Consider the following 26,665-nt stretch of genomic DNA (forward strand, 5'->3'; position numbering starts at 1 on the left):
CCCCCCATGACACTATACGGATAAACGGTATAGCTGATGGATGGATGGATGGATGGATGGATGGATGTTATCGCCCATTTTCTTAACTATGCACTTTTCTTGTTTCCACTTTACAACACCTTGTAACCCTGGTTTTGAAAGGTGCTTTATAAATAAAGTTTTCTTACTGACTTACTTTAACATGTGCAAACTCACGCACAAAAGCACACTCATTTTAACATGTTTACTTTCAGCTTTCTATGAGTCACTTTGTCCTCTCCCCTCACTTTGCATACATGAATGAAGCTTCTGCTGACTCGGTGTCCTACCTTCCTTTCTTTTATTTTTTGTTTTTGCTCTGTCGTGTGTTTCAGGGAAGGCTGACAGGAACATGGGGAATGTAGTGGGAGTACAAGCAGTATGATGTGCGTAATACAGAGACTCACAAATGCTTACTAGCAGCGCAAATCATCCGTACTTGAACTCGTCTGAATTCTGAGGTCATGAATTTAGACAGCAGTGCTTGCTCAGCGGTCTCTGTGGGATACAGAGGGGTGAAAGGGTTTGGGTTGAGTCTCCTACATGCCATTAGTATGGAAAGATTGGAAAGTTATGAGTTATGTTATCTGTAAGTTAAAGTAGGGTATGTATGCATGGCATTGTGTTACACTACATCTGACACATTAAAACGTCTTAATTTAATCTTATTTCCAATGCCTGATATTAATCTATATGGTGAGTTAAACCACAAAAATCTGCTTCTATACCCTTCAAATTACACCTAAACTGCCAAGATGTTTCTAATGTGGGATGTTTAGATACAGGCTTAGACTTTCAAGGCACAAGATGTGCATGTGCTGCCATAACCTTCTTGAATTTCTCCACAGGAGGGCTGGATTGTGTACAGCACAAATCATTTTAAGGAAGTGAAAACAGAAACTCAGGCACGTTAAGTAGGTCAACATGTTAATTTTGTGCATCTGTTATTCCTTTGCCGTCTCGTCACAGCAATTCTCACTCACTGTCTGGCTGTGGAAGACTCACCTCTCGCCTCAGCCTCACCTCTCCTGTGTGTGTGGAACTGGGTCACTCTATTGTTAGTCTGAGACAAGGTGTTGCATGTTCCATTGAAGAGGTCTGACTAGTTTGTATTCACCTAAACTGTGCACTTACTCAGAGCCTGAAGAATTAAAGAGGGGTTTTCTTACATTTATTATGTGGTAGAGAAAAGACCAAGAGAAAACAGTCAAAAGGTGGCATTATCACATTTCAGAAATTCATACCCTTTCTATTGAGTTTAAAGAATGATGTAATCCATGGAGATCGTTGTTGTCATAATAAGTTGAATGTCAAAGTCTATAAATAATAATAACACAATACCATTTCTTATTGTTGGGTGGTGTAACTTCATCTCTTTTGTGAAAAACAAAATCTTTTTTTCTTTTCAAAAAACCCCAGTCACAACTTTACTAACAAGGCCAAGGAAGGTGTTAAAAGAGAGATATGACTGATAGCTCCTAAAATAGGACACAACTGATGGGAATATGTGCTCTTTTCATCATCCAGTTTCCCCTCCTTTATTTTGTCAGACAACTGTGCGTGGAGGACGTGGTGATTCACTGAGAGCGAGATGTGCCGAGTCATCATCTGAGCATCCATTCAGACAGGCTGTGAGCTGAACTGTGAATCAGCTGTTGCCTGGTTGTCGGCTGTCTTATCTCTGTCGTTCTCCCTGGGCACAGACAGACAGAGAGGGCACACAGTCGAGAGGAGACCAAGGACTTCAACATAAACATGTTTGCCTGCAGTCTGGTGTCTCTGGGACCAAGGCTGGCGGGTTGGGAGATCAAGCTGCTTGCTGTGGCGGATTAATTGCTTTCCCCCCAAAGGATAGAGAGATGATTTAGATAATTTGAACACTTTTTTTTACTAAAGCTCTGCTCATCTCATCTGAGACTCTGCAAAGAACTAGCATAAACCAAATCAAAAGTTCCTGCACTTCCTGAAGAACCAGTCCCACAATAGAGCACATTATACATTGTTTACATGCATATTAAATCTTTGAGTGAAGATTCATTCTTGACCTTGAAAATAGCAGTTTGACAATTAATTCATATCACAAGATCATTGCTGTTCAGCCAAAAGCACCAATATGAATCTGGCACATAATCCTTGAGCTGCAGTTTTTGTGTGATTGTGATTAAACAATCAAGATATAAAGTGTTAGAGAGCCGTAGAGGTGCTGGGAGGTGGATTCTGTTATCTCAGGACAGAGCCAGGTGAGATCTTCCCCCCCTGTTTCCTGTCACTGTGCTGAGCTAACTGTAACAAGAAAGATTCGGATGTGAAACACGATCATCATTTTCTTCCCATTGACACTAATCGAAACAGATGCCATACTAGTGACCCATGTATGAGCGTGTGAGAGTCCTATAGAGCACGCGAATGTATCTGCAATTTGTGAGCAACAGTCATTTGTGACAATGTCGCACCATTTGCAATCTGCAGTGTTCACAAATCGCCTTTGTGAAACAGGCCCCAAGTTTCTCAGGGGTCATAAGCCCAAACACTTATCCTCCAAGATAAGATTGTGGTAGGACTGTGTACACTGTGGTTAATTACATAACTAACATATGCAGTAAAATATGTCATGTCCACTGGGATAACTAGACGTCAGCAGTTTTTATGCAGCTGTTAGTTTAGACGTTCATCAGCACATGTGACTAAAGGTCAGGGAATGTTTCTTTTCTGCAGAACATCCATTTTCCTTGTCCTCTTGTAGCTTCCAAAATTACTGATGTTGGTTTGCGCCATATCTCATAAACAGCGATGACATAATGCAGTCTACAGGCAATGCAGTACACTCTAATGGATGCATAATGGAAATACGTCACAGCTGTAATGTTGCCATGATGGCAGGTTGCTATAATGCATGAAAATTAATTGCTTGTGTCTTAACTGCTTTTCTTAGAAGGAGGTAAACAATGAAACAGGCCCCTTGGAAGTGCTAGATGACAATCAAAAGTTCTTACTGCACTATTACAAGCTCATTTGCAGCAGGAGAAAACAAACCGAGAAACTACTGCCATTAAATGGTGGAGTGTTATCTTGTTAAGTGGAGTAATGACTTCTTTGCTCATTACAGCAACGTTTTCCTTTCAAATCCCAGAGGAAAGACTCCTACTGACGTTTAAAGGACGGGTCAAAGTGATGTAATCATCTCACAGGAGACAGAGAAGGCGCGCACACGTGTTCTGAGATGTGATTTCATTTATTTTTCAGGGTAGAGGTGTCCCTCCATTGTGGACAAAGTTTTCTCACTGCTTTTCCCTTAGAGGTTGAAAAGTGCCACTGTGGAGGACAAAAAAATGAAAACAAAGGAAAATGAAAAGTTCTGCGCCTCCAGCCATACCTTCTCTCCCACTATATCGAGCTGGGATAGCAGGATCAATATGTTCTTATAAATTTAAGAACAAGGAAACACTGGCTCTGAATCATTCCTAAATAAAAACAAAACTAACTCAGTGCGCAAAAAAAGAAAAGGGGAATTCATTCTTTCTTCCCTCTGCAGTTTCCCCTCAATTTGACTGCAGGAAGGAGAATGAAACCATTAGCCAGTGGGAGGGAGGTTCATCCAAGACAACACTTTCTAACCAGTTCCTTAGTGTTAAAATATCTTCAAGTAGCACACTCATCTCCTGCTGCTGCTGCTCCCTCATTATCTGCTGGGATCATAACCTCAACCATCCACCATGAACCTGGGAGGGTCACTGTAATGAGCAAGGTGCTGTGTTGCTGGTGACAACTAGATTGCTAGATGATTCTTCAGCCTCCTCTGCCTCTGTTTGATGTCTTCTCCTTGTTTCCTCTTGCAAACCACGCATTCTTACTTAAGCAGAAAAAGTAACAGCCTCTTGTGCAGCCACTAACCAAGTTCAGAAGTCGAGTCGACGGAGGCCAGAGGTTAACGGTCGGTGCAAGGGTCAAGTAGACGTTGGATTCCAAGAGGTTCAAAGCTGCTGTCAGAGTTGAAAGGGGAATATTTGTTCATATGTTCGCACCCGCTGAGTCTTTCACGGAGCAGATCAAAAACGAACCGTTGCTTTAAAAATACGTATATGCTTTGAACTGAAATGGATTCAAATATGACTGAAGAGCTAATAAAATTTAACTTTTACAGAATTTTGAATATTCTCTCCACTGCTTACATCATATTATGTTCAGACTCTCATCTCTCATTCATTGCTCTCTGCAGACACCAGCAGAGCAGACCTCTCCTCGCTGTAGAACCAGGTTGTGAAATTCCAGTGATGATTCACACAAACCATCCTTGGATGTGACCCTTGACCCCATAGAGACCCACTTACATAATCATCAGAGATATAACACCCCCTACGCCACTCCAGTAGTAAACTGCCTCTTTGACAGGTTATGAGCAGTAAAAATGTAATCAGCATATCCAAATGTAAAATATATGGTAAACTATTTATTAACAATGTTACACAATCTCCATCCTCAGCAGCAGAGGTTGTGCTAAAAGGGGCACATCTGGCTATCTCATTTGCTAGGTTTCTACAAAAAAAAAACATCAAAATATACATTCAGAAAACAACTCCATCAAGGACTTAAAAAAAATTAATTTAGTGAAACAATTATGTATAGGATTATACATACATACATACATATATATGTATATGTAACAGATACAAACAGATATACAATAAAAATCACATACAGTATCAAACGTCTATATGAAAATTTTCTATTAAAAAACTGTTTTAGTGCAAAAGCATTTTATAATATAAAAATACTGTGTTGTAATTTTTCTCTCTGATATGAAGAATAGAGAACATGGGATCTGTATGAGGTGAAAAGGTTAGAGGTGTGTGTCTGCGATGGGGATTCGTCTGAGCTCAACTATTTGGGAGTTGGTTACACTCCCTCCGTCGTGGCTTCCTGGGATGGAATCGTTATCGCTGACATTAAGGCCGGTCCCTAAAACAGACACAAAAAGTTACATTACGATTCAATCCAAAAACATGGTTAGTTTCTGTGTATTTATTTATTTAAAGGGATATGTACATATGAAAATATGTGCATATATTTTTTTTTGAGCTTTGAGGTCTTCATATATTACATATCCCCCAACTCAACAGCTGGACTCATCATTTCCAGTGAGGCTTATCTGCCAACATTTTATTATGTAATTGAGTCTATATGTCATAATCTCTGGGTTATCAGACAGCGTAATGTACTTTATCTGATCAGTCATGTAACGAGCTGGAAATGGAGCAGACTGACACACTGAGGTAAGACTGGAAATGGCAGTCAAACATGGCAAAACAGGTTAGTTATGATATATAGTAAGTAATCGAAATTGCATTCTTATATCTATAAACAGTTGGGCTACTATAGATTTGATCTGGATTAAAACATATCACACAACTTTTCTCTAGCACACCATGCTTTATTCACCAATATTTATTTGTCTCGGTATACTAGATATGTTTTAGAGATGTTACATGTTTTAATGCTGATGGATTTATACTGAAGCTCATACATGTCAGCACCTTGCTGTGTGTGTTCTTAAAGCAAGAAATTCTACTATAGATTTAACGCAACTGTCCCCACGGCATGTGTGCTATCAACTGCAACAAGAAAAAACTACTGTACAGTATAGTTACCTCAACAGGAAAGTTACTGACTTTTTCAGCGTTTGTTTGCTTGCAGGATATTTCAAGAGTTGAATGTTTTTGTAGTGGAAAGTTTGGCAATGGACCGAGAAACAAGAGCTGACTTTTGGTATCGATCTAGCAAGTGTTGCAAGGATTTCTCCACAATCCAGATCCAGATTTGTTCATGCGATTCAATATATATATATATACATATGTATATATGTATATATTAAATGTCCAAGATTGAATTCTTTGCTTTATGCATTAAACTGTGACCTTTAGAATAAGGTGATATAAGGTGATGTATGATTCCTACATGATCCTTCATGCAGTCAGGTATGTCACGGCTCCCTCAGACACTGAGCTGTTCTTTAACAGTAAAACCAACATGTTAATGTTCAGCCATCAGTCAGACTAGACTTAGAGCACATATGCTGACAGTACATGTGTGCCTGTGTGTGTGAGTGTGTGTGTTAATGGTTCACTGCCAAATGAAGTGCGAAGACTGTCATTACAGCGCTAGTTACTGACCCCTGTCAGAAGGTTATGTAATTCTGATTAGCGAATTATCTTTACTGCTGACTGACTGGTTGAGATTAAACCAAGTTATAAATTCAGTGTGACACATATGTACAAAGAGAAGGTCAGAGGTCACCGGGAATGTGTTGTGTGAAATGTCCTTGACACTGGTCGAGTTTTAATTGAAAAATACAGATGATTGTAACTCAAGTTTATCAGCACATTGTTGTTATGAAAATCTAACTTTTTAAGTTCTATTCTCCACACAGCAAAGATCAAGTGTCTGCTGGACAATTATATTTTCCTGAGGCCATGCCAGAGACCTGTGAGGAGCCAACTGCTTTGACTTGATTAGATCTTGCAAACTTTTCTCTTTGCTACACTGAATAATATGAATTATAACTCCATACTGCTGAGTCCGCAGACGAGAGGACCAATAAAATCCATAGCTTGTTCACTGCAGCGCCGAGGCGGCACAGAGACAAAAAAAGATTAGCTCAGAGACAAATGTCCCACTGCTACAACTGTCAATTTACTTAGAGAGTGAGAAGGTAGAGTGACACACACACGTACAAATACACACCTCTGGGTCTGGTTGACCTTTTCACCGCACAATCAATAAGAGGGTAAGAGGTTATGTCTGTCCAAGTTTTCTACTCAGTGTAACACTACCCTCTTAGCCTAATCCACCTTTATTAACACCTGTAAGTCTCTTGTACTCACACCTGTTGGGAAGGACTTTTAATTTGGTTATCTCCATGGTTGCAAGTGTTATTTTTCTGCACGCTAGCAGGTCTCCTGTGATTCTCCCTAGAGGCCTGTGCTGCACTGAGGTAACTGAATAGTTTCTGTGAAGCTCCAACAAAGTGAAGTTTGATGTGGGTTTCAAACATTAATGTCTGCTGTGTCCCAGACAGGGCAACCTTCTTTGCAAAGTCAAACCAAACCTCAGGACTGTAGCTTTAATGGGCTCAAAGCCATCGGACGCCTGGCGTCGCTCAATAACTGTTAATGATTCATTTATTTTCCTTGAAAGTCATTTCTCCTCTCCAGAATCCCAAGAGATTAACCGGGAAATTCAATGTGACCTGACTCAGTCCGATTAACTTCAGGGTCTTATCAGGCTGGTCTGTCTATCTTAACTACCTATCTCTTATCTCTCCCAGAGTGACCACCGTTTGGAAGACCAGACTCTTGCTCTTTCCAAGATATGGGACTAAAGCTGACTGTGATATACTTAAAACTCACATGGTTAGCTGTTCATCAGCAGGAGAACTGGTGGAGAGTAACAGTTACTATTACCAAAGAATAACCGAAGAACAATCACATCCAGGAATGAGAAATAGGCAGAGAAAGATTTCAACTTTTCTATTGTAAAGCAACTTGATGATTTAAATTTCCTTAGGACAAACTGTCCAAACTTTTTTCCCAGTAACGATGTTCGTGATGTCTTCACCTGCGTTTCCCAAAGAATTGTGTGATTACAAATGTAATGTCTATAAATAAGTCCAAATTCAAGATCCCTGCTGCTTTAAAACATATTGTGTTTACCTCCATCTTCTATACAGTAGCTGAAAGTAGAACAAGAGCAATCACATACATTAAATAAAAATATTCATTACAACATCACTTGGTGCTGCTACATAACTTCGCTGGTATCTCAGTTCAGTGATTTGACACTAAAAGTGATTATTGCTCATTTTAAATTACATCTACGCCAACATAACTCATTCACAGCTTGCTCCTCATCCTCAACGTGTCAAACGTTTATACTTGTTGAAGGGACAATATTCACTTGATTTGCTGGCAAATAAGCCTCACATTTCGCACTGCATGTAATAGGATAGGAAGAGCAGCAGAAAAGATTTAGATACTAAAGTAGATTCTCAAATTAGATTTACGAAAGCATCTATTCAGTCTTAAAGTATTTGTTGTGCTCAGCTTATTGTATTAACAGTACGGGTGAGACAGCTCCGCTCTGTCTGCAGTGGAAGACCTTCACTTCACCAGGCTGGTGATTTTTCAGGTGTGTGAAATTGACTCCAGTGGACTTCTCTCACATCAGTAGCAGAGGAGTGTCCCGGTGTACTGAGACTCATGTTGGCTGTTGTCCAGCTGGGTCTGATTCTCATTCAGACACTGTGAAGCAATTACTCAGTGATTTGAAAGAGTAAGGAGAGGACTGTATGTGTGTGTGTGTGTGTGTGTTGGTGATATATCAGTGAGCAGTTTGGGCCCTCAGCTCATTAAACATTGATGGCAATGGAGAAAGAATGGTTTCCATGGCAGCAGAGAAATTTAAGGTCAGCAGCAGAATGACTAAGCAGGGCCGATGCTAATAGATGATACAGATATTGTAGATATGTACACTATGAAATAATCCAATACACTCACACATATATTCTGGCAAAAGCAAATGTTTTTAAAAAAAAAAAAATCATTTCTGTCCCTCTGTTGTTATTCAGCCTAACTTTTAACATTGCTATTTTTGGCCACATGTACCAACCCTGGTTGAAAAGGTTTTATTTTAGAAGCCTGTTGCGGCCACCACATTGTGCGGTTGTGTGGTGACCTTTTTTTTTTTTTTTTTTTTTTTACAGTCCACAGTGCCTTTATTTTTATATTTCATGGAAAAGTACTGGACAGAGGACTCACAGGATGTTTTTATGTTTTCAGTGAGAGTTTGACTCAAGTAAAGTTCCTGACTGACTGTTCACAAATTAATCCTGATAAATACCTTTATATACAAAATTAAAGGGCCAGAATGGAAATTGTTAGGCCGTCATAGTGTTTAACCATTTCCCAGAGGTGAAGTGGAAACCTGGAAACACTTCTAATTTTGTGATAAGACTGTTGATACACAAGGGGAACTTCAATATTATATTGTGTTCCTGCCACTTACTTTTACTGCTGCAAACTTTATTGTTTGCACTGCTGCCTGTCTGGACCAAGTCTCCTTTAAACCTCAACAGAACCTCTTCTGCTTAAATGTAGGTTAATTAGATCAATAAAATAAAACCAGTATTCATTTATAAATGTGACGTGAAATTCCTGCAGGTATTAATCACTGCAATTTTTAGGGGAAACAACAGCTGGTGAAAGGAGAAAGTTTTGAACCTGTTTGAGGTCAATAATGGTATTTCTTTGTCCTTAAAAAGTAAACTCATTTGTCAAACAGAGAATGATACAATGTAAGAAAAACTTATTGTGCTACAGGAAACAAACAGTATGAATGTGTGAAGGCACAGTTCATCTCTGTGTTGGTTTGAATCCTCACCAGTTTTTAAGGCAAATATGAGGTCGTCAAACTCCTGTGAATCCTCGTCTGCGGTCACCAGGTTGGTGTTGATGAAACCTCCCTCGGTGGTGTACGTTCCCATCACTGGACTGGGTTTAAACACACTGCTGGGTTGACTGCTGGGCCGCAGAGACGCTCGCTCCCAGTCTGCTGACACCTGACACACACAGACACACGGCATACAGTCATTTGCGTCAGCACACATCAACATGCACACAGTTCAAATACAATATGCATGTATTATAGTTGCTGTTGGCCTGTTTGATTTTAAAGTATTTGTGAGATGTAAATGTTTCCCTTCATACCAGCAAAGTACTATAATTTATTTATATAGCACTTTTCAAGATAATTTTATAAAATGCCTTGCAGCCAGTTATGATCATGTAAGACATTTTATATAGAGAGTAAATTTATGTACTTGTAGTTCATAAGCTACACGTAGTACACATAAGACTGTCTTCATGTGTTGTTGATAAAGATTAGTTCAAAGCCCAAAAAGATAAAATTCACGCGAACACAGAGTAAAGTCAGGTCGACCATTCACATCGTCTACACAGTCACTCACACACACACACACACACACACACACACACACACACACACACACACACACACACACACACACACACACACACACATACGTAAACACTTAATTCAGAGGATGGCTGCGTCTGTCAGCCACGTAATCGAGTCTGTGATGAGTTAGGGTCAGGCAGGGTGCATGTTTTTTTCAGGCACCCCGAAGGGTTAAGGCCAACCCACAGGGTCACAGCAGGTTCATGGGGTGAGAGTGAGGTCAGAGGGTTTAGGGTTTCATACTGAATCAGCCCATATTCATAAAAATTACGCTGCCAGTACAGTTAAATGGATGAGAAATTTTTGTTTTTATTTTGTTTTTAATTGGTGGTGGGGGTGAAACTGATGCATCCATACAGCAAAAGACAGGAGTGATGGGGCAGAAAAGAAAAAGAAAAGAAAGTAAGAAAAGAAAAGATGGCAGAGAGTGAAATGAAAAGAGGAAATTGACTAAAGCGATTTGTCTTACAACAAAAGCAGATCACTGCATGTGTGTATCACTCATATTCCTTTCCACAAGAATCAGATGAATACATTATCAATTCTTGTTTTCCACTGTGCTCATTTATTATGAATGCCTGCTGTATTCATGCACATGCATAAATGTGTGTGTGTCTGGGTGTGTTTGAGGCTTGCTAGGCTGTAACCGGTACAGAGCGTCCCGGTGAGGTGAATTAAGCACCACCAGGCACCTCAGATCAGTCACATCCACTTTGACAGGAGGCCGTGAGTGGATGACTCAAACCTTTCAATATGTTTTCAACTCTCAAATTAAAAAATCAAAATCCCTATTCCAATTCCACTCCAATTTCCTTTCAGCCGATCCACTCCACAAATCATCGCTCATCTAACACTTAGATCACCAGTCTTAGTGCTCTCTATCTGCGCTGATATTTTTTCTTATTGGGCTGTAGCCGAATCTCAGAGAGACAGGAGTGTGCTCTCATGAATAAAACAAGATTACTGGATTCCTACGTGTAGAGAGGGATCGAGAAAGAAAGAGGGAGGGGGGAGCTCCCAGGAGTAATGAAGTTAAACCTGCCCCCCTTTTTTTTTTCTCCTTTTTTCTCTCCCTCTCAGCAGCTCAGTCCTTATAGGGCATTCTCCAGGGACAGAGCTGATGAGGAGACTGAGTTACTACAGAGGTGGTGCATGTGTGTGTTTGCATGTGATGTGCCGATCTGACAGAAAAGTCACAAGAGGAGTTGATGTGGGAGTTAGTGGAAGTTATGAAAACCGTTTACACACACACACACACACACACACACCCACACACACACACACACACACACAATTTTACACAGATGTTATACAATGAGAATCAGTTTGAGGCAGAGAGGACAAATGGGTGTGAGTGTCTGAATGAGAGAGTGAGTATGAATGTTCTCTGTGGAGTCAAGCTCAGCTGATGTGAGAAATGTGTGAAGGAGGAACCAGGAATGGGCAAACAGAGCCATGGGAATGAGGGCATGGGAAAAACATTTGACTAAGAGAGAAGGTGAGAAGGTGGAACACAGTGAGGGAAGGTAGAGAAAGACTACAATTTTGAATTTAAAGAAAAATCCCATTTCTTTTTACAAATCAGGCCCTGTTTTTATAGTTTTGGCCATCACTCATATAAGTTGTGATACCATTTTATTAACAAAGTTGCTGAGATCTGGGGATACAGGAGCAAGGATCACACCCAGCCCCATTATCCAAGCCACTATTAGAGGTGACATCGAAAGTCAAATGTCCTCACAGCATAGAAAAACTGCATATGGATGCGACTATGGTAGTACGCTGAAGTTCAACTAGGAAGCCACTTCCAGGTTGCTGCGGCATCTCAGTAGAAACCTTCGTGAGGACAATGTTTTCATAACGGATAGAACTGATGGCCATGTACAGTATATAATGCAAAGTCACAAGACTCATACTATAAAAAAACCCCACAAATGTCCTTTATACTTCAGAGGGGATATAGTTGACAGTAGAAAATGGAGTGCAACTAATATATACGTGCAAAGTATTATTGCCAGATAATATGGGTAAAAATACTGCAAATCCATATAATCTAATATGCACAACATGTCTATCTTTGATTATACAAGTGTATCTGTGTCTCTGATAGCGCACTAAGTTCTGTGCATGTGGGTATCTGTGTGTCACCTCCTCCATGGCGCTAATGAGATTCTGAGTTGATTTGCTGATGTCGCCCCCGACAGTGGCGGGTCCCCCTCCCTGGTATGTGGAGTCTGGAGAGTCGTGGCCACTCATCTCCACTGTGTAACTGGCTTTGGTTGGCCAACACAGCTGGTTGTGCATGACGAAGTACACTGCAAACACATACAATCCCTGTAGAGAAAGAGGGGAAAATCAGCATTAAGAAATAAGTTCTACCTTCTCCACGCCTCTGTTCCTTTATCTTCTACAGAGCTCCTCAGTATCATGTCTAGATCAGTCTCAAGCCGAAATGTTCCAGACATCAATTACGTCTGTCAAAGTCTCTGACGCTGGTAGATTTTGTGGTTGCTTGTAATGCCTCGGATCCAAGAACTGAAAGAGTACATAGTTTCAAAATGTAAAACATAAGCATAAATTGTGTAATATCAAATAATACTGTACCCAGGATGCATTATTATAAAGCAATGCATTGTTATTGCACTAATAGTTAAAGCATTTTCACATCAATCATACTAACAGCATCTCTTCCAGCATGATTAATGGATAATTACTTCATCATTGGGCCATGACATCATTGGCACCCAGGTATTTCTGCTTCCTCCACTTCCTTGTCATTACCAAATCCTCCTGGTCCACAGCACCGGGCTGCGAATTTCCCCAAAACGCCAGGGTGTCAAATACCACAGGGCCATCCCGCATTTCACAACACTCATCACCGGGTGATGACGGCAGCCGCAGACAGAGATGGAATGCACAAGAGTGGTGCATGAATGTGTTTGCATACAGGTGCATGCAAACGCACAGCCAACGATGCACACACAGAAACACATTTAGAAATATAAAAAGGACTGCGGTTCGGTGGTGACAAGAAATGGGCAAGAAAGTAAGTACCTGGACGCCATTTCGGTCAGTAAAGCACATATCTCTAAACATGGTTAAGAGAGCAATTGATATCTTAGGAGAAATGCATGATCCTCTGATATGCAAATTCTTACATCAGTAAAGCTAGATTTTCTCATTTGGCTTGTTTTTGACAATGCTAAATCTGTCTGATGAGCAAAGTGCTACGTTTTCAACGAGTGGCAGTGGGTAAGAACTTCCCAAACTGTCCCAAACCTCAAAGCTCTCTATGTGACATAAAGTTTTGCTGCATATTTAAACTATAAAGCTGCATGTTACCAACCCACAGGCGTCGGGGTTTATGTGTGACAGAGCCAACAAGAAACAGCAGATCGGCCAATTAGCAAAGAACAGCAAACTTGCCCAGCATGTTCCTGTATAGCAAAGTAATCATCATTACCTTTGCACCCAAGGGATATTGCAATAGAAAAAGGATTTAAACAGTGCTGATGGTTACAATCAACATTACGAGAAAAGACAACGAGAACCGTCAATGGAAACTGTGTGTTTATGGGTGCATTGTAAAACTGGAACATCCAGCTTGTAAGGAGAAACATGTTGTAAATAGATAAAATGGAACATGAAACACCTCACAGGTCATTAGCTGTGTTTTATAGCCTGATATCTCTCAAATAGTGACTTGCACAAACTGTCAAGTGCTGTACATCTATGTACATGGGTTCGTGCATTCATGTGCCTTCCTGGACAAGCGTGAGATTAATGTAGAGTGATTGCACTGTTTTTGAATTTGAATTGTCTGTGTATGAAGTCAAAGAACGAAATGAACTTTTCTTTGTGTGATCACCGGGAACATTAAACAAAAGCAGCCAGGTGTGTGTTCACGTCTGGGTGTGTATTTTGCTATCCATCACAGCGGTGTTGTGGGTGATTAGCACATATCATTAGCAGACTGTGCAGCCTGAGGAACAGGCTTTACAACCATAAGGCCTGTTATGTAAGTGTTCCCTGATCACTGGAGAGGCCACGTCTTTAGAGATGGAAAGCACAGCCCTAAGGAGAGCAGGAAGGACAGGGAAGGCGGTGGGTCGGTGGGAGGCCAAAGCTTGGATCAAGAGAAAGCAAAGAGAAGTGGAAAGAAACATTTGGGGGGGAAAGTGAGAAAAAAAATTGTATCTACAGAGATTAAAAAGTAGAGTTAATTCAAAAGAAATAAAAGCCTACAAAGTTTTCTTAAGTGACTCATGTGAGAGTGACAATATTGTTGTTCAGGACAGATTTAGACTGGATAATTAATGCAATATTCCCTTCAGTCCTAACTGTGAAAAGTGATGTGAACAATTTTCTGTGCTCGTTAAAACAACAGATCTATTTCCCCTAAATCGTGATTCTTCGCAGGCTTCACACAGCTGCCTGCGTGTGTGTAGACACGCGTCGGCCTGGGTCTTCGTTTCAATAATAACACACAGATATCCTGTGTCCTATTTATAGGCGACAACAAAGGTTGAATGAGGAAGCGGGGGTGGAATTGAATCGTAATGGAGCATGGTGCTGCTTCACGGCTGTGGATGTTTCTGACGGTGACGATACAATGAGGTAAGGCTTACTGGCAGAGGGGCCGCAGCCAGAGGAGATAATGAGGGGTGGTGCTGTGGTGATTTGATTATTGTATTCTAATTCAGCCTGATGTGGCACAGATGTGGATCCTGAGTAACAATAGAAACGAAGGATGGAAGGAAGGATAGAAGAAAAAAGAGAGGTCTGTGGATTAAAAAGTCTTATTTTTCTAATTTTCGCTGCAAATACGATTATTTTGACAGTCTGGTTCGATCGAATGTCCTGCGCGAGACGAAAAGTTGCTTTCTACAAAGAAAACTAAAGAGAAATCTCTGCTCTGCAACACAAACACAGTTGTGCACAGCTGTAACATCTGCATCTGTTTAATGGCATTCAGTAATCAGCTGTTGGGAGGTGTGCCACACAACCACATCAACAACAACACCAAGGGAAACATGGAAAATTCTCCTAATGGAAAATTCACACCATGAAAGAAACAATAACAACTGCTTTACCATACTTTGCAGCACAGACCGACAGTACAACGACTTCCAACCTCAAGGCAATGGAACAAAATGGAAAATGATGACACTAAAGACCTGATTAAAGGATAAAAAAAGCATTGTCTACATTAGCAGCTGGTGGAATAATAATGTTGAGAAACAGGTGGTCATGTGGCATCTTAGCCAGTACAATATCTAAGTGAAAGGTTTATTAACTTATTCTGCTCATTTAAAATTTTTCCACTTTGAGCGCAGAGATTCAAATAATGAAGTGAAAATAAAATTACAACTCAGTCTAGTTATCAAGCTAGTGCATGACTAATGAAATCTGATCTGAGGAGATCTACTGATGGTAAATTTGTTAATGGTCTTCTTGTGAAACAGTTTTTCAAAGCATTCTGTAAACAGCCCTTTAATTATAACTTCTTGCATAAGCACCAGAACACATTAACACAGAAATGAACTTCTTTCATAAGTCTTTGACAGTCTGTTATGAATAATGACAATCTAATTGCTGTTCAAGGTGTGCAGATTGTTTGATGAGAAGTACATTTCCAGTCCCTGTTATCAGGATCCCATTTGCTTTCATTAAACTTTCAGTCAGTCCCTAATGGAAGTCCCACAATAACACACAATGTCAGCCCTCTTACTGCAACTCTTTTCTCCTTCACAGCTAAATAAATTAAGTTTGCCCCATAAAACTTGCGTACACACACGCACACACGCACACGCGCACACACACACACACACACACACACACACACACACACACACACACACACACACAAACACACAAACACACAAACACACAAATCTAATTGCAACCATGCTTGGTACATGGCAACAGCATCTCCATCAACACAGAGTCCATTTCCTTAGCAATGCTTTGTGAAAACTAGGTCAGACGCATTTGTTTCCTGCTAATCAATGTCCTTGGATGTGCTTTGGGGCTCTTTATCTGTCTGTTCCACTCTGATGAGTCCTTCCTTATGCCTACTGCAGACCCAGACCAAACCCCAGAGGCTGCCGCTTTAGTCTGAGTTTTGAGGGTTGCAATGTAGAAACCAGGATTGAAAATCAATTTTCATAGATCTTTTTTTTTCTCTTAGAGAAAGCTGAGTTTGAGAAGTTAGCTGCAAGGGTCAACTTGTCACCAGAGTGTGTCCTGCCTGAAGCCAAGGGCAAAAGGGATGCAATAGGGGGCAATCTATTAGGCTGGCATAAAGTCCTTTTATGTTGTATTTGCCCTCTCTCAGTAGAAATGTAGCTGATTGCCACAGAGCCAGCAGGAATAGACTGGTGTTGTATATGTGATCGTGTGTGTGTGTGTGTGTGTGTGTGTGTGTGTGTGTGTGTGTGTGTGTGTGTGTGTGTGTGTGTGTGTGTGTGTGTATGTATGCCTGTGTGTTTCTGTTATTAGTGTGAGGGCAGACATAGGAGGACTGGATGTGGAGGACTGGAAGGCCTTAGGGGGCCTAAATCAAAGACAGGAACACATTGAGGTCACTACAGAAGGCACAAAGGACTTTAATCTTTAAAGTGTTCCCACGGGATTAAGGCCGGATTTTTAGACAAAACAAAAATTAAATTGGTGTCTAGAAGGATTTGGGAATGCAACATGGTACTGGCCATTCATTTTCCCGACATAAACCGAGAAGTGTAATCAATATTAAAATGCTCTAATTAACAAACATATTAATGTAATCAATTCAAAGTGACCCTTAAAGAACATCATCATACTGCTCGTCTGCTAAAGAAACTGACCACATGATGTCAAAGGGCGGGACAAAGCTCAGCTCATAAACAAGTGCTAAATGCGACATCAACTGCTGGTGTTGACATCACTTCTGGTCATTGGTCACTGTACCAACAAGAGAAGTTTACTTTGGTGCAGTGCTGTTGTCTTTGGCATGTGAATGCCACATATCACCACGGGTTACCACAGACCTCTTATGGCACACTTTACAGGCAGATGGTGCCTCTCAGAGGATGACAGAAGAGACCACAAACATTTATAGACTACACAAGAAAGACAAGAATCTATTGCACCAAAGAGAAAGGGGTTGGCAGAGCTTCCTGGATATCTTTGCAAAGAGGACATTATTAAAGTCTCAAAAGATGCAAGACATTTCCAGAAAACTACAACTCTGCTGCCTGGAAGTTTACTTTATAAAATACTAAGTGAAATGGACACCAACTTTTGAAATCCAACACTGTAGCTCCTGATGATAAACTACTGGCATGGAGCTAGTTTAGGGAACTTCTCCCAGACAACACTGCAATGAATTTTCAGCCATCTGTAATCACTAACAAAAATAATCTTAACAAAAAAAATGCTGATATGTGCCTCATATTTTCAAGTTTATATAAGACTAAACTAAATATAATATATATATATATATATATAATATATATTTTGTTTATTACAGTACAACTGAATTTCATTTGTCTGTGAAGGCTGCGTAAGTTGTATTACACATTTGGCTTTAGAGAAATCCTCATAAATAATTCAGTATCAAATACCAAAAGCAGAAGTATTAGCTGGGTTCAACCTATAATCATTGATGATTGTTATGTAACTCTGGAGTTAGACACCTGTGTAAATATCTGTGGGTTTCGAGCTGTAAGGAGGATATTTGGTGATAGAGTTATCTTGTGCCTCATTATCGTCCGCTCTTTATCTCCATTGATACTTGGAGCACAGTCAGAATAAAGAGAGGGAGCAGCAAATTGAGAGAAGGACAAATAGAGACAACAAAAAGACAAAACATTAATGGAAAGTGGAGAGAGACAGAGAGAGAGAGAGATGGCAGTGAGACGCCTCAGTGAGATGTGACACAGTGATGACCCTGCCTCTCTCTCCACTCCTGAGGCTCCTACACATCAGAGCTGGGCTTCAAAGTGGGATGAACTAGCCTTCATCACTCCCTCACTCTTAGACACACACACACACACACACACACACACACACACACGACTCCCTATTGGTTGGAGTACATTCAGGTTAAAGTCCCCACTGGGATATAAGAGCAAGAACACACAATCCTCTACACACACAGATACCAGTCTATCAGCCTAAATAATCACTTTTGCTTTTGTGGTAACTTCCAGAAAGCCCTCTAATATTACAATCTGTGAAATGCAAACACATTGACCAACTACCACACCAAAGAATAAATCTATGTTAATCCAAAAGTACACATCCTGATATTATTATTGCGCCCCATAGCACCCTCAAATCCCCATGTTTTCTTCTGGCTTACTGTGCACAGTTCACAGTTGAGTTTTAAAACAGCAACATTTTACTGGGAGGTAATTTGGAGATTTGGGAATGTTATTGGGAGCTGTATAATACAAGAGGAGATGATGCGATGATGTCAACTCAAGTCAAAGCTGGAAAAAAAAAAAGAAAATTTAACTCATTTCAAGCTTGAGAGTGCAAATCGAAACTTTCCATAGATTAGCTTCACTTCATAACTCAGGGAACATTAACAAAGATGACAACTAAAATTCATGTTGATAGCTCGTGTGGAAATGATGACAGCAGTAATGATGAGATTAAGGAGGAAGATAATAAACAGATGCTGTTGCTATGTGTATTTGATTAAATGATTGTATTGTGTGTAACACGTACTGTAAGTAAGTATACAAACAAATAAGCATATGAGCTCACCAGCAGGCAGTTGAAGATGACGTAGAGGATGAGCATCCACAGGTGCCTGTAGCCCATATGGAGTCCCGCCCACAACCAGACCAGAGAGACGAGCAGGAACAGGAAGAGGACAAGCGGCACCTCTGGAGCACAAGAGAACAGAAGAAGATGAAAAAACAATCTCAGCACAAGAGAGAATATCAACAACTAAATGAAGGTTACTGTATAACAAACCTTATAGGATCTTAGATGAGTAAACACTTATCATACCCAATGTATTTTACAATGTATGAATGTGCATGTACACACACACAAACACTTATTACTTTGAACATACTAAGAGTTTGACATGAGCAATATGGTACTTGACTTAAATGAGTGCAGAACACATTATGCTTGACACCAGATGTTGTTGCATCATCATCTGGATTTAGATTCTCCAGGATATATACAGCATAGTGTAATCCTCATTTGTTGCTAATGTTTCTGAGGCCGGGGCTGATAACCTCCAACAGTGGGGAAGTAAGAAGAGACGGAGGGGATGTGAGAACCATGAGCGAGCATCAGCAGCTGTTTAATGACCCAGTTCTTGCATCTCCAATTCACCATTGGTGCACGGCATCTTTTCTGCTCCGACAGTCATCATGAACCCGTGTGCTGTGCATGTGGACTCACGTGGACCCTGATTTTTAAGTCCCAGCTGTACACAGCTGGAGAACAGACATAAAAGGTTGGCTGAGAAGACCTCTGCTCCACACTCTCATATATATGTAGCCAGTAAGCAAGCATGCAGAGTGTCCCCTTGGGGGAGTGCTCCCATTTTCGCCACTCATCTATTGAACGTTTGTGGTGCCGCAAATGCATAAGATGTGCTGATACTAATCCAAGACCCTGTGTGCACAATCATTTTGGATGTGCAAATGGCGGAGACAACTGGTGTGTTAGCATGTTTAGCCTCATTTATACATGCTGTATATTCTAAGAGGTGACATTGGTAGGGTGCATGATGGAGCTGATTATCAAAATTTAGACGCTCTCGCAAAAGGAAAAATATGGCTGCTGGGTAATTAACCTGAAGCCAAACAGGCTTTTGAACAAATAGCCTGGTGGACAACTTTGATTTTGTTTAAATCTTGTTTGATAATTTCAAGCTTCCAAGTGTTTAAGAATGAGAATAAAATAAATCATATATTGCCTAGTAATGTTCTTTAGTATACCAATACTAATATTGATATTTGCAATGCTTTAACAAATAAAAACAGTCATGCCATTCCAATTGACAAACATTGTAGCAAGCCTGGACCTTGGCTCACCTCACCCCTCTCAGTATAGAGAGTGGGACTATCGCTGTGACTCATGTCGTCTAAAGAAGTTTGTAATTAGCATACCCTTTAGTAAATACGGCCCTGAAAACATACTCTCACATGGAAGCAATCCAACAATTACAAACATGTGGCCTCATGCTAAAATGCACACTGTCTCCCCTGCATGCTGTATACAGTAAACACACACCACACTGTACACAGCATGCAGAGAAACGTTCAAGCATATCTTCTGTATTTGCACTGTGTCAGGTGTTTCTAAGATAAGATGAGTCTACCAGGAGATCTTTCTGCACGTGTCTCTAAACTGAGCTCTACTGTGGCAACTGGCGTCACTGGTAACCCACTTTTTGTCAGGGCACTGCTCTCAGGCTTACAGTATGTCACACTACACAAGCGGAGGCAAACAAGGTGCCTCAGACTTTGTCTATAAGAGTAAGTACAGATAGATTCGTATTCTTTATAACCACTGCCTCTTGTACTATTCATAATTCACGATGTGAGTGTTCTCTCACTGATTTGGAGACTGAATTAAGGGCACTGACGTATCCTTGGACCTCATCTATATCAGCTCATGGTGTTCCTCTCAGCTTGAAAAATCATTCCCTCTCCTATTATTAGAACAGCTAATTAGAAGACAAACAAAATGAGCACTGCCAATCAGGAGTAGACAAGTCAAGTGTCAGAGTGACTCATCACAACAGAGAGAGAGAGACAGAGAAAGAGAGAGGCCTGATAAATAAACCAGCTCATTACTATCGAGCTAGTTTTCTGCAGGAGGGAAAAATGAAGGTTACTATGATGGTAGCAGCTGCTGAAAAGGACAAAATACTGTTTTTCTTTTGTTTGTTTTTTTTAAACATCTGGTCTGGTACTTATAAAGAAGAGGGTTTTATGGGAAATTAAAAATGTGTCTCCACTTGATGAGTAAACTTGTTCAGTTTTTTAGTAAGATGCATCACAGTTGGTGTGTCAGTCACAGTGATCACAGGTGTACTGCACCGCTCGAATTTGAACACCAAACACACCCAAGGTGGCTGTGCTGTATGGACATTTTCAGCCATTACCATTAACTTACAGTCCCATATATCTTTTTGATTGCTAAATACTAAGGTAATGAAATAAGGCCTTAATTAAATGGGAGTATATTAGCAGTGATAGGAGCAAATTTAAAGGTAAAGGAAGAAGAAGGATTGAAAACTGGGGTGTGAGAGTTCAGAGCTGAAAAAGCTCGTATCCACACTTAACTGTGTGTTACTGCATCTCTGTAGCTACATTAATTAAGTGATTCACTCTAGCCATGCATTTAAGCAAGAGATGTCATTGGGCACGGACTTTTTCTGTGATGCTCTGTGTACTTCTGTAATTCTATGTGTGTATGTGTGTGTTGGGGAGTGGATGGCTGGGTTGGTAAGGTGGCTGGAATTTGCAGCAGCGTGTTTCTTTGTGTGGCTGAGAACATGATGTGCCATTGATAAGCTTTATTCATGCTCCGTGTCCTCATATCTACCATGACTATATGGAGCACACTTTATCAAACTGACCATACAAAAGAGCGCACAATGAGATGAATCTAATATATTACATTACAAATGGATTTCAGGCAACATCTTCAAAATGATGGTTTTACACTGACTTTCGAGTCCAAAGGGAAAATGTACAAATTCAAAATGACACTGCTGAGTCGCTCTCATTTTAGTCCACTGGTTAAAGTTATGTAGGACGGACTGTACAGTTCACTTCACAAGTAGGATGGAAACACAAAACACGGGGCTCAAGTTTGCACAAAAAGTCCTCACTTAGGTGCCACTTCTACCACCCTGCCAGTTCCACTCAGGTTCTGCTTCTTATCTCACTGCAATTTTCCTCTGGTGCAACCCTATTATACTTTCTGAGCAATGTTTCCTTCTCATATTCTTCCTTTGCATGCCTTCCCCTTTTGCTTTGAGACTTATTTCCTGTAAGGTTTTATTCATAGTTTGTTTCCTGTTGCTTCAGTATCATTATTTCACACTTAGTCTTGTTGTGCTTTAAGCCCACTGGGGACATTCTGTCTCAAAACCAACGTCTTACATCTCCCTCTCTCCCTCTCTCTCTCTCTCTCTATGTCCCTTCTATCTCACACATCTGTCTCCATCTCCTCCCTCCCTGGTTTGATTTTTCCAACCATGTAAGCACATTCCAGCGTGTGGACAAGGCAGAGCTCCCACAGTAAGAGCAGGTTCCCAGAGCCAAATGAAAACTGACTGCGAAATGCTGACTGAATGTTTGGCTTGATACCTCTGCAAAGAAGCAGAAATAAACAGAGTAGACAAGCATTTTCAGTGACTGCATGTGTACATATGTTTGTATGGTTATGGACATGCGTGAATGCATATGTAAGCAAAAACACACGAGAGGGTCTCAGGTCTCCGCTGGAGAAATGCTAAGTGATGAACACGAGGGAGCTACTTTTCTCCACAGGCCGACCGGCTCCAGTTTACATTTGATCAGAGCAGGGTTCCTGGTGTGAGAAGACAAACTGAGAGGAGAGCATGAGTTCAACAAAAACACCAGGACAGAAACTCAAGACGGTGCAGACATTACTGTCAAAGAGAGGTCAGCAGCTGCAATAACAACAAGCTGTAATAAGTGTGTGTTGAGTCCGCAGAAACACCCCACGCACGAGCAATGTGTGTGAACTAAGTGTGAACATATAGGCATGGTACAAGCTATGTTATTGTATATTGTTTAATTGAAAAGAATATTCATTTAAGACTAATTGCAGCTAATATTAGTTATTACTGCTTAGTTAAAGCAGGTAGCAGTTATTGTTATTAGACTCTAAAAGTTGTTGCCATTAGACCACAGCAGTAGTTTCAGGCTTTTCTCTTTTAGAGTTTACATTAATCTGAGGTAACACTCTTCATATTTTTATTTAGTTATAGCCAGTAATTATTTACAATGGGAACTAATTATTGCTAAAAGCAAAACCAAAACAATAAAATTCTCTCAACCAGATATTTCAAGTTGAATTCTTTGAGATGTGCTCACTGTAGCCTTGAGAAATATATCTGGTAAAACCATGTATGAGAAAATGACTCCATCGTGAACAACATCTACAAAGGAGTTTGTATTTCAAGGCTACTGATAACAAGGCTGTGAGAGCAAAATATAAACACACGGCTGGCATCAGAATTAAGTGGTTGCACAGCTTCAAAAACCCAAAAGCACATAATATAGCTCTCTGCAATCAAACATTATCACTTTTTATTTGTTCATTTTCACATTCCTGGCCAATCAATGATCAAAGTGCAGTCAGGAAACACTTGGAGCCATAAAAATAGAACAATAGTAGTTATTCATTCAACTCTGCTCTGTTGAAAATCGAAATTCTTCTGTTTCAAAAGAACACCATGTCTTACAAACACACCTTGTGGGTTCAGTGGGGACTGTGATAAGGCCTTACTGATGTGTTTTGAATGGGCGCTGTTGTAAGTTTAGTTTTTGTTTTTATCAGTCACTTCCAATCTTTGCTGAGGTACAGGTCTGCAGGCCGGGACGAACGTGCAGGCACATGCTGGCACGCTTACTAGAGTTCATTGACGTCAGAAGTCCTGCTATATCTCACCTCTCACAATCACACACACACACAATCTCACACACACACACACACACACACACACACACACACACACACACACACACACACACACACACACACACACACACACTGATCAGTTGTTTGCTGCAGTAGGGAATTTGAAAATGCTGGTGACCTAAACATTCATGGTCCAAATGGCATCAGCTTTCGCACAGGTTCTGTGCTAATCTTGAATGGACATAGAGTTCACATTACTAGATGCATAATAGGAATATAAGATAGTTATCAAACCTATCAAAAACACATCTGATGAACAAATCAAAGCTAATCAAATTCTTTTTTTTTATCATCAGAGGATGTCTTACCACTGCATATTGCAGGTCTGAAACTGCTCAGCGCTGTTGTAGCAGCATCTTTTGCTTTCAAGCCAACTTTGGCAAACTGTAGATAAGCAGGCAGTGTGCAGGGGCATGGCCTGTGTTTCCAACTATACAATATCCCTCACATTGTTTTATTCTCCCTTTGAACTCCTTGGACCTTGAACATATTGAGACGAAGTCAATACTAATATATTGAGTTGTGCACTCTGCCAAAAGTAACAATAAAGATAAACAAAACAAAACAAAAACTAAATGCAGTCCATATTTTTTGTGTGCAAGTTGTGTTAATGCTTATATACAGTTCATGTGCATGTGTATAGGTGGTTGTAGTGTGTCATTGTGTGTACAAATAACAACTAAAAGGTGCAGCCAACACTGACACACCACTGCATGAACTTTGATGAAGAGTGTTGCTGTCCAAGTGTGTGCTTTTGAATTTATTCATTTTCACAGTGCAGCTGCTGTCCTCTGTGCTTGTGCCACAAACAGTCAGTCAGGACTTTACACTGCTGGTTTGAATAGTGTGCGCTGTGTGTTTCCCTTACTTCCTCGCTCTCTCACTCGCTCTCTCACTCACTCTCTCTCTGTCTCTCTCACTCTGTGTAAATAAGAAATTTAGAGGGAACTGAAACCTTGCTTGCTGTGCTGACTGCTTCCTCTCTCTTCTCATTTAAAATACAGCAGACATATTCTTAGTCTCCTGCTAGAAATAAAAAATCCTATAGGCTGACCTTTAACCTCAGCCTGGTTTGTGAATGAGAAAGTATCGCTCTCCTGCTAAAAACGCACACCTACCTGCAGCTCAGCAAAATGCTGTTTTGATTTCTCACACTGCTTCAGAGGCCGCACACAGTGTGTAGGGCAAACTGCTCACCAGGACTGGCACTAATTCAGGCTTTGCTTTGTCATCGGAGGGCCTTGACTGAGCAAAACAAGCTAAATCCTGCTGAGTCTCACCAATGGCCACTGATTACAGCCATGATACCGAGGGACTAAAGTGGTTGGCTAGGATCTTCATGTGTGGGCGAAATGACCGACTGCACTGAATAAATGCTCCTGATTCATACTGACCGTAACTCTGTCATGGTTATTTCTCTGCAAACAAAAATGTTACACAAGTTTGAGGTTGTTGACACAGATCTCACTATACTGCATTGAGTGTATTTAGTGCTTTAAATGACTTTAAATATGTAACTGAAACACATAAAGTATGGTAGAAAGGTTTTGGGCACCAGCCTGTTTTAAAACACATTACTATCGTTATTCCTAACAACATCTAAATGGTGCTTTAAAATTCTGAAAATCGTTCCACAAAGTCACACACAAGTGAAATGGGTGAAGAAAAGTGAGGCTGTCAGCATAATTTCTTTCATAAAAGGTCAGGTATTGAAAACATTTTGTTCCTGTTGAGTGTCTGTGACATGAATCCTTGGCTACACACAGCAGACACAGACAGAGCATGTAAACGGAGCGACATAGGGGCTGAAACTTTTAGCCACAAATAGGGGTGGATGCAGTCTAGTTACTAAGGGCATCCTGGCAGCAGGTTACTTGTTTCTGTGGTATTTGTATGCGAGCATACCGCAGAGATATGGAGTGAATGATACTGAGATTGTACATGCAAACAATGTTCAGTTCTTATCTTTTTTGTGTGCACACACTGCTTTGCCCCCTTTGCTGTGCACATTTTCAAATTCATGCGTGTGTGCGTTTGTGTACTTGTTCACATATTTGCAGGTGTGTTGGGTACCTGTGCTGTTGGTGCGTCCGCGATAAATGTCATCGTAGGCCTTCCACTGCTGAGTAACCTGGTAAGCATGAATGAACACGACCAGCACAGCTACCAGACAGATGAGAGGCACCAGCACGGCCGTGCACAGAGCTGCGTAGATGTTCGGGATAAAACACCTAGAGGAAGAGCGGACAGAAGTATGAGTGTTTAGTGTTGCCTCACAGTTTTTTTTTTTTGAAAAAGCAGAATGTCTGAGAAAAGAAGAGGAAGGTGAGAGAGTGAGAGAAGGCAAAGTCATGCTAAAAAGCATTAAGCAAAGAGTTTGTCCAGCTCAGCTTCCTCACATGATGCCACAAAGGTGAGCTCTGGGAAACGGAAACCTAGATTAGATCTGTGTATTGCACTATATTTACTCCAGTTAAGACTTTGTTTCTTCAGGTTTCACAAACACGAGCTGCCCAGTGAGATCTCTGATCCTGCCTAAGACTCACAGCATTATTGCTCAACAGCAGCTTTTGCCTTCGGCGGCAAAATACGCATGTTCTTAACCAGGTCACCCTGGAGCTAGAGCTGGATAACATCTAAGGCCAAAGACGCTTAAAAGCATTTTTCTATTTAAAGGATGAAAGAGCATTTCAATGAACAAACAACATGATATATTTGTCTCCTGCTTTGAAAAGGAGATGAGTGTGGAGTGGGTAATCTGAGTTCAACTGCTGAAAAAAAAAGTTTCTTTGAGGACAAGCTGAATTTCAGGCTTAATACACATAATAAAACATCAAAAGGTTATTCCTTAAAAAAGGGGAATTCTTCATTAGAGCTACCTTTTGTTTCCAATTAAGATCAAGTTATTTCTCTTTCTATTATC

The 26,665-nt window shown here is 40.6% G+C and overlaps 1 protein-coding gene across 1 annotated transcript in view; it reads right to left on the reverse strand.

Annotated features, from left to right (window-relative positions):
• Positions 1–4,729: 4,729 nt before the first annotated feature.
• Positions 4,730–26,665, reverse strand: part of adgrv1 (adhesion G protein-coupled receptor V1) — a 96,199-nt gene continuing 74,263 nt past the window's right edge. The window contains exons 90-94 of the mRNA XM_022753992.1: positions 25,816–25,973; positions 18,802–18,923; positions 12,196–12,381; positions 9,451–9,628; positions 4,730–4,974 (exon numbers count right to left, since the gene is read on the reverse strand). Of these exons, the coding sequence (XP_022609713.1) occupies positions 4,856–4,974; positions 9,451–9,628; positions 12,196–12,381; positions 18,802–18,923; positions 25,816–25,973 (763 nt within the window). The 3' untranslated portion in view covers positions 4,730–4,855. The remainder of the gene's footprint in view (positions 4,975–9,450; positions 9,629–12,195; positions 12,382–18,801; positions 18,924–25,815; positions 25,974–26,665) is intronic.

Source organism: Seriola dumerili, unplaced genomic scaffold (genome assembly GCF_002260705.1).
Source record: "Seriola dumerili isolate Sdu_G_001 unplaced genomic scaffold, Sdu_1.0 BDQW01000017.1, whole genome shotgun sequence".
Taxonomy (NCBI): Eukaryota; Metazoa; Chordata; class Actinopteri; order Carangiformes; family Carangidae; genus Seriola; species Seriola dumerili.